This window comes from Eupeodes corollae, chromosome 2 (assembly GCF_945859685.1).
Source record: "Eupeodes corollae chromosome 2, idEupCoro1.1, whole genome shotgun sequence".
NCBI lineage: Eukaryota > Metazoa > Arthropoda > Insecta > Diptera > Syrphidae > Eupeodes > Eupeodes corollae.
The window spans coordinates 20,630,460-20,644,436 of record NC_079148.1 but is presented as its reverse complement, the minus strand read 5'-3'; the positions used below and the strand labels follow the sequence as shown (position 1 = coordinate 20,644,436).

General features: G+C 34.5%; 2 protein-coding genes across 3 annotated transcripts in view; one reads left to right on the top strand and one right to left on the bottom strand.

Annotated features, from left to right (window-relative positions):
* Nucleotides 1-692: 692 nt before the first annotated feature.
* On the top strand, nucleotides 693-3,854 carry LOC129944783 (uncharacterized). Its single transcript, XM_056054447.1, has 3 exons — nucleotides 693-2,213; nucleotides 2,417-3,702; nucleotides 3,765-3,854. The coding sequence occupies exons 1-3, from the start codon at nucleotides 920-922 to the stop codon at nucleotides 3,852-3,854; spliced, it is 2,670 nt and encodes an 889-aa protein (XP_055910422.1). The 5' UTR covers nucleotides 693-919.
* A 358-nt stretch (nucleotides 3,855-4,212) lies between these two features.
* Nucleotides 4,213-13,977, bottom strand: part of LOC129946477 (synaptic vesicle glycoprotein 2B-like) — a 36,803-nt gene continuing 27,038 nt past the window's right edge. Inside the window, exons 1-8 of one of the 2 annotated variants that reach the window (XM_056056674.1) lie at nucleotides 7,258-7,361; nucleotides 6,178-6,249; nucleotides 5,789-6,113; nucleotides 5,375-5,738; nucleotides 4,973-5,290; nucleotides 4,787-4,916; nucleotides 4,558-4,714; nucleotides 4,213-4,497 (exon numbers count right to left, since the gene is read on the bottom strand). In XM_056056674.1, coding sequence (XP_055912649.1) covers nucleotides 4,293-4,497; nucleotides 4,558-4,714; nucleotides 4,787-4,916; nucleotides 4,973-5,290; nucleotides 5,375-5,738; nucleotides 5,789-6,113; nucleotides 6,178-6,249; nucleotides 7,258-7,261 — 1,575 coding nt within the window. In that variant the 5' untranslated portion in view covers nucleotides 7,262-7,361 and the 3' untranslated portion in view covers nucleotides 4,213-4,292. Of the gene's footprint in view, nucleotides 4,498-4,557; nucleotides 4,715-4,786; nucleotides 4,917-4,972; nucleotides 5,291-5,374; nucleotides 5,739-5,788; nucleotides 6,114-6,177; nucleotides 6,250-7,257; nucleotides 7,362-13,977 lie in introns of those variants that run through there. The other variant, XM_056056673.1, reaches the window with a different exon arrangement.

Below are 13,977 nucleotides of genomic sequence, written 5' to 3'. Positions count from 1 at the left end.
AAACCAAAACAAGAATGATTTTTTTAGGTTAAGTACGTGTGATTATTTTATTCGTTGCAAGTGTGGATAATGTGGAAAGCGAATCAAGTTTTACAGTTCGTATCAACTACAATTTTTTTTCGGACGAATTAATTTGTTTTCTTAAATTTATGAATATATGATATTGAAAAGTAAAAGTATGTATCATAAATTAAATAGAAACTATATTGCTATCGTTTTGTTAAGAATTTGTGTGGAAATATGTCTTCAAACGTATATAAACTCACATTTTGTAATTCATTCGTCGTTCGTTGTTCGAGCTCATGTGAATGCTGCTTTAAAGTTATCAAAATATACCCCAATTATTTTTTGGCGGTGGTCATGCAAACGTGCGCCTTACCTTTAACTCTTTTCTGTTTTCGTATAAAAAGTTCAAAAACTCACCGTTAAAACTAAATTATAATTTTTACATATTATTTTCTATTATTAATTTTCTTTTTAATCCCCAAAGTTGTTCTTCTTGCAAAAAGTGTTTAATGTAGATACACCCTAAGGATGAATATCTATTACATTTTTCAAATAAAACTCAGCCGTTGGAAATTTTTGGCAAATTGAACAAAAGAAAGAGAAGGCTCCAGTGTTTTGGAGAACATTTTTAATTTTATTTGAGAAAGAGTGAGAATAAGATTTTAGAGCAGAACCGATTATTTGGAAAGAAGAGTTTTGTTGCGCTGAATAAACAGTAAACCGGAGCAAAATCAAAAGTGACAGCTGACTTCGGTTTGAATACAAATTCAAAGCAAAAATCAGTAAGTTTGTTTGCAAAAGAAAAAAAAAACTTTTGAAAAATACAGAAATACTAATTTTGTGGATGTCTTTTTTCAAAGTAAACGTATTTTCGTGAATTAATAAACCTCTGAAATATTCTCAGCTTAGAACAATGTCTAATGACTCGAATTTTGTGACGAATCTCATTGATCTCAGCGCTGACGATGATCCTTGTTCACCACTCCAAACAACTCAACCACCGTCATCGTCCAATTGTTCAACATACACCCCGCCACTGCCCTTAATACCACTTACCAATTTAGATGGTCGAGAGAGCCTCGATAATAACCCATTTGACTGCATTCAAAAACAAGCCAACCGTCCAGATGATCCCTTCGAGTTAATCTCGAGGGAAGCATCCTACCAACCACATTACTCACAGTCCCTTGGCGCAGCCTGTCAGACAGAGGTTCGTATTGGAAATCTGCTATGCATGAGTGATGATAGTATAAAAGCAGAGGAAGAGACGAGTCCACCAGTAGTGGATCAATTTGCAGAGTTTAGTGCCTTACAAGTGCCTTCGTCGCGATTCCATGAACCCATCTGCTCAGTCTCTAGCATAGGTTCAACAGTGTATTCTTCGCCTTGCGACGATAGCGCATTCAAGTCGCGTAACGAGAGTTCCAAGAGCATCAACAAAGCCTTCATCACAGACCACTCTATTTCAAGCTTCTCCGAGGACAATAGAGCGCACAGTGCGATGAACAAAGGTTTCGTTGAGTCATGCAGTTCCTTTGACCATTCACCTGCTAAGTCCACCCCAGAAAATGCAGCCCAACCTCCTTCTGAGAACTCGGACAGTTCAGGCAAGGGGCGATCTCAGAAACCTGCAGATGCCCGAAAGCGTCTGCTTAAACTCAGTCTATCAAATTCCACATCAAATTCACCCTTGTGCCGGCGCCCATTCGATGATGACAACAGCAGTCCACTCTCGTCGGTATTCTCGGAAGCCGAAAATCTTGCCGATCATTTCGCCTCCCGATGTGGCTTCGATTCGGGCAAGTCCTTCGATGATTCCTGCGACGATTTAATGTCAATCAAACCAAACTGGATTGATTCTGAGACTGACATCGATAGTGATCTGGAAATGATGAAGATCCCCATTTTGCAGGAGATAAAATCACCCATTGTCAATAAGAAAGCAACAACGTCTTGGGAAAAGATCGAAGAAATTCCGGAACCCATTTTAAAGAAGCCTATCAGTGCGAATAACTCACCTGACTTGGAGGCGTTGAAGGAGAAAGTCCAACAGCACAAAGCCGAGAAGAATAATAACAACGAAATAAAATCATTAATCGAGAATCTGAAGCTGGTCATCAAGGATTGTGCGAATGATGCAAAGAAGTCGGAGGCGAATAATTTGCTCGAATGTCTGAGCAATTTGATGAACGATAAAAATGGTTCTGGTATGAGAAATATGTTTCTTTTTATTTCTAGCTTCTTCCCATTTCATAAAAATGCCCTCAAATATTGTTTACAAATAAACTTACCCTAAGCTTATCACCTTTGCTTCCAGACCTTTTGTTTGTGTTTTCAATCCTGCTTTTCTGATGTTGAAGTGAAAAAAGAAGGGGTTTAAATTAAATATTTTTTGTTTTTATTTTTCAAGGAACTATTGAGAAGACGGACACGTTAACACCTCCTCCACAACCAATCGTGCGGCAGGGAACATTTGACATGGAACTCAAAGAAAATGAATGTGCAGATGGTGAAGGAAAAGAAGAAGAGCCACAACATCAATCTGAAGAAGACGCTCACACAGATCAAAATATATCCACCGGAACTCATTCTGTTCATTCAGTTCAGTCACCGGAAGCTGATCAGGCTCAAGTGTCTGATATTGTGGAACAAATTGGTCGTTTGTTGGGTAATCAAAATGTCAATGTAGTTCAAGCGAGTCTCAGCACAAACACTTCAAATGGAGCCATAAATCCCACCTACATTGTCGTGATGAATACGCCGCTCCCTACAAAACAACGTCCTTCCATCGATGCGATGGACTATCAAAACGATGGATCGCCTGATCTTGCGCACAGTCAAGGCCGAAGACGTAGCCAGTCGCTGAGTATTCATGACAAAGAAAAGTCAGCTAACCTTCTTGTTCCGCCAAGTCCATTACGCAACGACTGTAAAACACCAATGCGGGCCCCAATGATTCGAAGAAATTCCTTTTCGAGTTCAAACTCGTGTACCCCCATTGTACAGAATAATCGTCGTTCAGTTTATGGTGCTGGCTTCGGTGGCTGTGGTGGTGGTGGTGGCAGCAACAACCTTGAAGCTGCCTCATCAAAACAAAGCCACCTTCAACGAAGATCTATGGCTCTGGAAACTCATCATGAGAAGCAACAGAATGCTCCACAACAACAGCAGCCTCCGATTGGTGGTGCTTCAGGTATCAGTTTCAATGCCAAGAAACTTAAATTCAAACAATCAACAGAATCAATTTTCAAAGCCAATGGCCCAATGAAGGCAACAATTCCAGTGAAAAAGGTTGCTCCCATGATCGTGATGACAAATGCAGATTCACCCACCGAAGAAACAGCAACTAGATTCAAATCAGTCACAAGCACCCCAAATGTACAAAACAATCCGTCCAAGTACTATCCCAATGCCTGTTCAACGCCAATGATTGAGGCATCGCCAATTAAGCGAAGTGGTCTAACAAAGTCAAGATATTCGTTTGTTGCAGCTACACCCACACCGAAGCATTCAAGTCTGGCTCCGTCAACAAGTCAGGCACGTCGAAGGACTATGAATGAAATGAGATCTCCTAAGAAAGTCGGTGATAAACCCAGCACATCGGGAATTATGAAACCAGGAACTGTGAAGACAGTGAAATTGCCACAGAATTTTTCGAAAACGCTGAATAAAATGGCACCAGCATCGTCTAAGGGTGTAAGAAAATACCAAGTTGAGGAGTTAGATTAAAACTTAACTTGTGTTTGTATTTTTTTTAGGTGCTACGACTGACAAAACCCTCACCTCCATCAGCAGGTGGCGCAGTCGATAAGAACAAAGAAAACAAGCTGCCTAGATCCACTCGTTGAAAGCTAAATTAAAACGGAACCATCTTCAAGATAACTTTGGTTTTCAACATGCTGAAGCTAATACTTACTTTTTATATACCTATAGTGTTTCTGTTATACATTAAACTATAATACCTGTTTCGTTGATAACGTTTTGTTCTAGCAAAAGCTAAAAGTTCCAATTCAAATTCCTAAAAATAAGGTATTTTGTTGATTTATTTATCTACCTGTCTATCTCACTTTCCTTTCTCTCTCTCTGACTCTCTGTCTCTCTCTTCATAAGTTGGTTGTTTTGTATTTATTTAAATTTCTTCTTATTTAATTCTTTTTTGGGAAATAAAACTGAAAACATTTTTTTCAAGAAATTTCAAGTTGTCCGTTTTTTTTGTAAATTGTTTTTATTTACTAAAATACTTAAAATTATTTTTTAGCTTATTCTTAAATCAGTCTATAATGGCCTTAATCTTCAAGACCAGCTTCTTCATCTCCTTTTTGTTTTTGCTCTTTTGGTATTAGGAATGCCAAGAAACCACAAAGTATCAGAGCCGTTGTAGATATATAAAATGTTGATTCGCAATTTTTAGCAAGCAAAAGACCTACGATATTTGCCCCCACAACACTTCCTAGACGACCAAACATCAATGAAATACAAATTGCCATGGATCTAATAAAAAAATCAAACTTAACGTAAGTAAAAAAATTATTAATGATTTAAAAAACACACCTCAAATGAGTTGGATACAGTTCAACGGTGGCAGCACCCAACACATTTATTCCAACTCCTGCTAAAAACAATAGCACATAAAGATAAACTGAAATGGAAGGATTATCCACATGAATTGATGCAATTCCACACGATGCAAAGAACACCAACACAACAACTGAAATCGAATTAAAGAAAAAAGATGCCTATAAAGCTGACAGTTCTAATAAAGCTTAGCAATCATACTTACAAAGAATAGGAATCTTTCCAACTTTGTTGATTATCACTCCAATCACAGCAAATCCTGTGGCATAGAGAATCTCCATAACCAACGAATACATAAAGGTGTTATCCTCCAGGCTGCTTTGGCAATTAATAGTCTAAAACAAAAATATCCTTCGTACAATAATTTCAAGAGATACAACAAAAAACTCACCCCATCTTCTTTATAAATTGAAGCATGTTTGGCATAGACAACTTCACAGATAAGAGTCCTATTGCCAGGATGTTCTTTCATAAACTCAACCATACTGTTTGCTATGTGCGGAAACCACATATACATTCCATTTGTAGTCACGTACATCCAAAATTGAATAGTACAAATTATCACAGTTATACGGCAGTATTTTTTTTCAAATAGAGGCACTGTTTGAGCCCACATTGTTTTCAAAAAAGCAGTTACAATATTTGATTGTTTATCAGTTGCTTCATCTTTACGTATGGTTGTGTCTTTTTCTGGAATAAGTCCATTTAGCTGATGGAGAAAATAATAATAAAACCAGAGAATTTTGTTTTCCATTTATAGAGTAAAGGGATAGGTTAAGGATATGTTGTTTACCTCAAATTCCGTATCATCTCCCACATTCCATCGGTACATTCTCTTCAAAACATCAATTGCTTCCTTGTCTTTACCCACAGATAGCAAAAACTTTGGACTCTCTGGCAAGAAAATTAAAAATAATCCACACAAAAATCCAGGTATACCACAAACGATCATGAAAAAACGCCATGGCTTGTAGGTTATTCCCAGAAATGATATTGGCAATGTCCAGCTTTGGTTGATTATAAGCCATGCAATCAGGGGGAGAATCATTGCGCCAAGAGCAAATATAAACGAAGATCCCATCATGGCACGGGCTCTGGAACGATCAGTATGGAACTCTCCCAAATACGCGTATATAGTTGCTGATCCTCCGGAAACACTAAAATAGAACATATATAACATTTTAGGTGAGATTATTAAGATATTTACAAGAATCCATTGACAAGCCTCAAAAGCACCAAAACCCAAAATGTATGCGAGAAGGATGAGAGCACAGTGAATACAAAAGCCATTAATAAAGTTGGCAGGATAACCTTTCTCCTACCCTTGGTATCGGCCAAGAAACCCCATAGATGTGAACTTAAGATAATTCCAGCAAATCCGATAGCACTTAGAATTCCTTTATCTTGGTTTGTTAATTTAAGATCACATTGTGAAATGGGCAGGATAAATCCAATTGATGCTGTTTCGAGAAGAACATTGGCCAGGACTAAACCAGCAATGATTATCAGGAAATAATTGAATTTTCCAAACTCTACAGAAACAAAATTTAAAATACAATTTGTGTTGCAGAATTGTCGTAAGTTTATAAAACTTACTTGTTTTTTCTAAGGCTTCTGAAAAAGGTATCACTCCTTTTTCCGGCTTCTGTCCATTTTGAATTGTTAGTACTGAAAAAAAAACGATAAGAACAAATTGTTAAGAAAAACTTTTTAGTTTGTGGATGAATTAAAATGTGTTGAGAGAGGTTTAATTTAAAATCCTGAGGATGATTCAAAAATTAAGGTACATACCGAATTTTTAAAGTATCTTTGCTACTTGCTTAATATTTAATCTTGTTTGTTTTTCTTTTTAGTATCATAAATAAGTCTGATCAGAAAAAAATATTGAATGCAGAAATAGACTTGGAAAAAGAGACCTTCATGAAAGGACAACACAAGTTGTATGTTTTATTATTTATTAATAAAATCATTTTTGTTTAAAATAATCTAAAAGAATTAATATAAATTTTGACAGTATCCAACTTCTAAACGTAAGATGGCCATATTTGAAAACAGTTTCTTAGTAGAATTTCGAATCCATTTCAGAAACACCCTTGGTGAAGTTGCTCGTCTTCGAAGTAAATTATATTCTTAAAAATAAGATTTAAAGAAATTAATTATTTTAACTTAATTAATTTAGTAAAAACAAAAACTTAAATAAAGCATTGACTTATTAAAATGAGAGTTTAGTGTCTATTTATTTTAAATTATAATTTAGCACTTCATTTTTGAAGCTTAGCTTAAACAAAACATGTGCCCTAGGCACTACATAAACTATTAATTTTATTTATAAAGTCAAGGAATGTCAATGGAAAAGCACTTGTATTTTTAGTTTTTCCTTATCACTAGTGTTGTTAAAGAAAGACAACATTTTGTTTCAAAAGTTTTTATTGTCACTTTATGATGATTGTAAATTTAAATTTTTAAGCAGTTAAACATTTTGTAGATATATTTGCAAAAGAAAGCAATGAACAAATCTATTTTATAACTTTTGAGGGATAAAATCACAAAACATAAACTTTTCCAATAAAAACAGCAATTTTTCTTGATCAATCATTGTAAGGCAATATTTTTGTATCACTTTTGATTCTTAAAAAAATGTTTTCTAAAACTTTAAGATAAATAAAATGTATTTACCCATTATTTAAGATTTTTAATTATAAATTATTTGTTTATTATTTTTCTTCTATTTTAGTCAGTTCATTGAAGTTTTTTAGATTAACCCATAGTCTAGTCTCGATGCACTCACTCTTAGCAACTGGCCAAAAGTTGCATTTGCAACAGCATTTTATATTCTGTACCATTTCAAATGTATCTTCATTATTTTGTGATACTATCTACCTGCAAACAAGTTTCTATATACATATATATTTCTATTTCTATATCTTATCCCCTTTTACACTCCGCTTCAATTGAATAAGCTCACAAGAAATTTATTTAGGATGCTGTTCATTGTTTGAAACAAAAAAATAAACTGGACTTTTCAGCAGACTAAGAACGCAACGCATCTGTCCACACGGAGAACATTATGAAAGGTAAAAGCTTTTCAAGCCAGAAACAAAAAGTGCATGATTTTTTTTTGATTCCAAGGCATCTTTTGATCAGTGGCGATTCCTGGTCATAATTTTAGGGTTAGCTACTGGTCTTTTAGAAAATCAAAATACTTTTTCAAAAATAATAATTCATTTTATTCAAAACGATAGTTCAATAAATCCTTAAATAAATAAAAAAATAATAACGAGCAACACAAACAAAAGATAATAACACAAAAATAAACTCCGTACGAAATATAAAATCTTACATTTAAAAAAAAAGTAAAAATTTGCTCAGCGGTAAATAAAATCAATTCTCCTTTCAAATTTTATAAAATTGTCTATGACTTTATCATAAAAATTTACGTTTTCTTTGAGTTCTCTTAAAATGTCTTTCTCAATAGAGATAAGTGCTAAATTTACTAAACGTTCTTGTCTTTGCGTATTTCGAAGATACGTTTTTATTCTTTTCAAAGCTGAAAAGGAACGCTCCACAGAAGCCGTTGAAGCTGGTATGGTGCAGATTAGTTTTGAAAGCCTGTAAACTTGCTCAAAACTGTGAGCTACATTTTCTTCTATCCAGAGCAAGACATCTAGTGGTGTTATCATCTTTGATGATCCAGTTGAGGTGGTCATTGGCTGTACACATTGAATATTTTCATAAAACACAGTTAATTCGTTTTTTAATACCGTGAACTCAAATATATCTGGATAGTTTTCTATTAAATTGCGGATTAATGGTTCCGGAAAATTAGTTTTGTTGTAATAATTACTTAATTTATTTCCATTAAGTAAATCAAAATACTTCAGATTTTCCAATGATGAAAATCTTTCTAATATTTGCATAAGTAAGTTATCTATTATTTCAAAAAACAACTTTGTATATTTTATTTTACTCGAGAGCATGTTATCATTTCTTGATTTTCTTTTTTCATCTTCTGGGACAGTGAGCAACGTTGCTTGCCAAATATCTTCGAACCCTTCGTTCCTTTGCACTTCAAGAAATTGTTTCATTTTCTGAATTTGGTTCGTACAAAACACAATGTCTATGTTTGGGTTTTGTAAGGTATTAAACAGTACATCTGAATGTGCAAAAAGTTTTGAAAACACATTCAACAGAAAGACTGTATTAAAGGTTTTTAAAAATTTAGAATAACCCGTTGCAGCCATTCGATCATTACTGTCCCATATATTTGTCACATTTTCTTGGATGCCTGCAAAATATTGTTGAACGTTTTCTTTGTAGGAGTGGACTATATTTACAAGTCGAGAACTAAAGCTCCATCTTGTTGTGGCTAACCCTGGAATTTTTCTTTTAACACTTCTTTTAAAGCATACGTTCTTTTGCTTGAATGTCATGCAAACGTTGCAATGCCATTCAGAGTGCTAAAAAATATCCTACACTCTCTTATATTACTTAATCCTTGAGACAGAACTAAATTTAAAACGTGGGCGTAACAATGAACAAATGTTGCTTTCGGACAAATAGTCTTCACCTTCACTTGAAGTCCATTCAAATGACCACTCATAACGGAAGCTCCGTCGTAAGTCTGTGCAACAAGTTTATCTTGAATTTCATATTTTTTCAAGAGAGTCTTGACTATTTTAAATAAATCCTCTGCAGTCCGCCCTGAGCTTACATCGATAAATCCAACAAATGTTTCTTGAATTTTTTTATTTAAGTAATATCGGAAAACAATGGATAATTGGGACTTTAATTGAATGTCAGAAGTCTCATCAAGCATAATTGCAACAAACTCTGACTGTTTGACTCTATCGGACATTTGATCGCGTAAAAGGTCAGCAACAGCTTTGATTAAATCATTTTGGATAGCCATTGAGGTTCCTTTAAAAACTGTTGATGTTTCAAGGTGTTGAGATAGAATTGGATCATATATTTTTAGTAAATTAAGTAGTTCAATATAGTTGCCTCGGTTTAAAGATGAACTTGATTCATTGTGGCCTCTAAATGACAACTCCTGGTTTGCAAGAAAGCATGTTACATCTATTAGACGTTTCAACACCTCACGATTTTTTTTTCACCAAAATGTTATGTTTCGTATTAGCATCTTTTAACTGGGAACTTAAAGCTTCATCTATCCTAGTCTGACCAAAGGTAGTTAGTTTAATTACACATTGCAAATGGGAGGCACTTAGCTTGTGTTTTCTTTGAAGTGTAGTTAGGGTGTTAAGATTTTCCACACCCGAAAAACTCCAGGGGGAACAGATATTAGAAAAAAGCAAACAAGGCCAACAAAACAATTTCTTTTTATTCTCGTAACCAGCTAGCCATTGGTAAAGGGAATATTGATTTTCGCTAAAGGTTCGAGTATACTCTCTGTCGATTGGAATTCACTGCTCTTTATACTTACAGTGGTTAATAATTCCAACCAGCTAGATGGCCAAAGAATTACAATTCCATGGCTTCAAAGTGAAATGTATGTATAACAAGCATTCGCAAGAGCCTTTCTCAGTGAATTTTGATCTGTCCTAGTGCTTCAGCAGAGGCGATCAAATTATTACGCAAAATGTCCAGATATTGAAAGCGATCCATAGTCCCATGAATAAAAACTAGCCTCCCTACACCAGAGGCTGCTACAGCCCCCCTAACCATCACATGTCCTCCTTTTCATATCCATGGCTTTTTTCACTTTCCGCCATATTTTTCCCCTGCCATCGGATTCAAAAATGTTGAATTTACTTTCATCAGTCAAAAGTACCCGTGGTCCTCCGAAATGTTCCTGTTCGCGAACTCTAGGCGTTTTTATCGATTAGTGTTGCTGATTAATTGTTTCTTTCTTGGCACTCTTCCATTAAACCCTTCACATCTTAAAACTCTTCGCACGGCTTCTGGGTGGACTTCTTTTCCCGACGTATTTGCAATTTCTTGCACCAATGTAGGTGCGCTTATTTGAGGATTGTGGTTAACTTTTCGAATAATGCTTCGGATATCGCGAGTACTTAATTTTTTCGGACGACCAGAACGGGGCTTATTTGTATTTGCTACATGTCCCCTTTCATTATAATTTTTTATTATTGTTTGTACAGTTGAGGAACTTTTACCCGCGATTTTTGCAATAGCTTCATAACTTTTTCCTTCCTTTCTATGCTTTATAATTACATTTTTTATTTCAATTGAGGTCTCACTCCTTTTTTCCATTTTCAACAATATTATTCAAATAAAACACGAAATAAACAAGATTATGAAAGATGATCACCAATGGTGATGAAATCAAATATTTTAATTAAAACATAGATTAGATGTACACTTTCGTGACTTACAATTTTAACCGCTTTCTGATCTCTTTGGAATATTATGAAAAAAATACCGTTAGTGTATCAATTCATATCTTTTATATAATATTCCATTATTTAGTCAAACAAATATGATTGAATTTTGGCAAAAACCATTGGTATACCATTTTTCATAGCTACCTATATGTTGTCTTTTGTGACTGACTGTACAGCTTTCAGAAAAATCAAAAAGTGCACAAGGTCTGATAAATGTCATTTGGAGGAACGTATTTTTAAATGAAAGTTTCAAACTTTCACCGAAAAATAAAATATTTGTACTTTACTGTCGTAAAATCTACTCTGTGTTAGGCTTCTCATATGTGAGGAATTGACGAATATGAGGATATTGAAAAATTTCAAGGGAATTTTATTGAAACAAAATCGTTTATTTTACCACCTAAAACGTTTAATTACGCACTTTATCTAGAAACTGGCCTTGATAGAATCATCAAATGATAAAAAATAACGCACAAGGTATTCAAATAATACCCTTCTATCGATAAAATCTAACGCTGTAGGACTCGATATGATGCACCCTAAGTTCTTAAAAATTGTTCTCCCTACCTTGCTACGAGTACCATTCATCACACTCATTTTTAACTCCATTTTAAGAACACGTGAATTTCCTTCTCTATGGAAAAAGGCAAAGGTTATTCCTATACCAAAAAATTCCAAAGGATATGAGTTTAGACCTATATCTATATTGCCTTTCTTGTCGAAAGTTTTTGAGAGAATACTTCAAAGGCAAATAAACGAGTTTCTAACTCGGTTTGACTTATTGACCTCAAGACAATCCGGCTTTCGAATGAAAAATAGCTGCTTGACTGCCTTGTTAAGTGTTTCTGAGGATATCAGATTTAAGAAGAATCGATCAATGGTCAATAAAAAATTGCTTGCTGCTTAACCCGATAAAATCGAAATACATCGTCATCGCTAGGAATAAGATTGATGTGTCATGTTTTCCTCAAGTTGCTCTCAAAGAAAGTGCCATCATGTATGTCGACAAACCTATAAACCTCGGTGTTTTGTTCAATAAGACCCTGACTTGGAAGGACCATATCAATAGAACTGTGGGTAAGTATTATAGTGTCCTTCGTATTCTTTGACCATCTCAATATTTAATTCCAATAAAAATCAGAGTTCTTTTTAATAAAATACGTTGTTTCTGCCTTTATTAACTTACGGTTGCGAAATTTTCTGCAAACTTGACTTCGAAAGCAAAAGTGTCGTCTTTAAGGCCGCGTTTCCATTTGCAAGAAAACTTCTGCAATAAATGTCCGATAGTCTGTCCGACAGTGAATTGCAAGTGGAAACTACCAAGCAATTTCTATCGCGACAGTACTTTCATAACTTCTTGCGAGTATTTGCAAGTGCAATTAATTGCTAGTTTAAACACATTTGTATCGACTCGCGACAGTTCTTGCAGCTTATCGAAACAGTTTCGTATATCTCGCGCAAGTAGCTGGTTGACGTCTTTGCTTTACACATACAAAATGAGTAAAATAAAAGGTCGTGAATGGCCTCGCGAAGAAGTTATGCGTTTAATTGAAGTTTACGAGTGTAATCCATGTTTATGGAATAACCGGGACGAAAATTACAAACGGAAGCGCTAATGAGCTTCCTAGTGGTTTAGTTGGTCTAGGGATGTTTAATGTGTGATTTTCCAATGCTGAAAATAATGGTGTATGGAAAAAAACGCCACCTCAGAAACACTTCCATTACATCCCACATTCATATAAGTAATTTTATAGCATGGGTCTGCCACTATCATTAATACAATACTATGAGATCCTTTATAATTAAAGTAGAAGCTTCCACTGTGTTCTGGAGTCTTAAAAACCACGTGTTTGCCGTCCAATGATATAACGCAATTAGGAAAATTCCATTTTTCGATATATATTTCTGCTATATGCAACCATTCAGACATTCAAACATTCAAACATTCATCCGAGTGAAATTGAAGTATTGCTGAACATCTTCTATATTCAATTCATTTAATAAATTATAGAAGGCACCAGTTTCCCGTCTTTTTAAAATCCAATCTCGAACCCAAGTTGATCTTTTTTTCTTTTTTAATAATAAAATTATCATCGCAGCTGCTAATCTTTGACGTTTTCTCGCCATGACTTCACAATTTTAAGTATACAACCAGATTTCTTGCGACATTAATTGCTCTCCTGGTGTAAATACATCTGCAATAAATTGCGACAGTATGTTGCGCGAGCTTCTTGCAAGACATTTCTTGCAGAAGAAATTGCAAGAATTCACATGACAATGTAAACGCGACTGCAAGAAACTTCTGCAAGGCTTCCGCAAGTTGACTTGCAAGTGGAAACGCGGCCTAACTGTGCTGTTCGTTATGTTTATGGACTTAGAAGTTTTGATCGAATATCCAATTACGTGATTCAATTTCTCGGAATGACATTTTAAAATTTTCTCAAATATCGAACTACATATAACTTTTTTCTCTGATATTCTTCAAACCCGACACCCTGAATACCTTTAGAATGAGATAAGATTCCTAAACTCAAATCGTTCCGCTCAAGTTTTGGTCCCGCGTTTTTGTTGTGCGACATCTGAACGCCAGTTTTTTGTAAACTCCTCACAAAGTGGAATTCGTTACCACGTGAAATAAGAGGTTTAAATTGCGCAAAAAAATTAAAAAATGAATTTAAACTGTACCTTAGGAATTAATTACAATTAAAACAATTAATAATACATTTTATAAATTCATCTTCTTATAAAATTGTATAAGTACCTATTCTAATTAATATTTTTGTTATTATTATTCTTTTTCTTTCTTTTTGTAATTCGATGTTTTAATATTTTAACTTATATTTACTGCAGCCGTAGCTGCTGTAAACTTTAAAGCTATATTATAAATAAGAATTTATGTTCTTACAATATTAGCTAATCATGATTAATAAATACTAATACTAATACTAATAATGGACCACATAACTTAAATATGTATGTGCCTATTCACTTAAAGCAGAGTGTATATTGTTCTTAAAATGCAAACCTACATTTA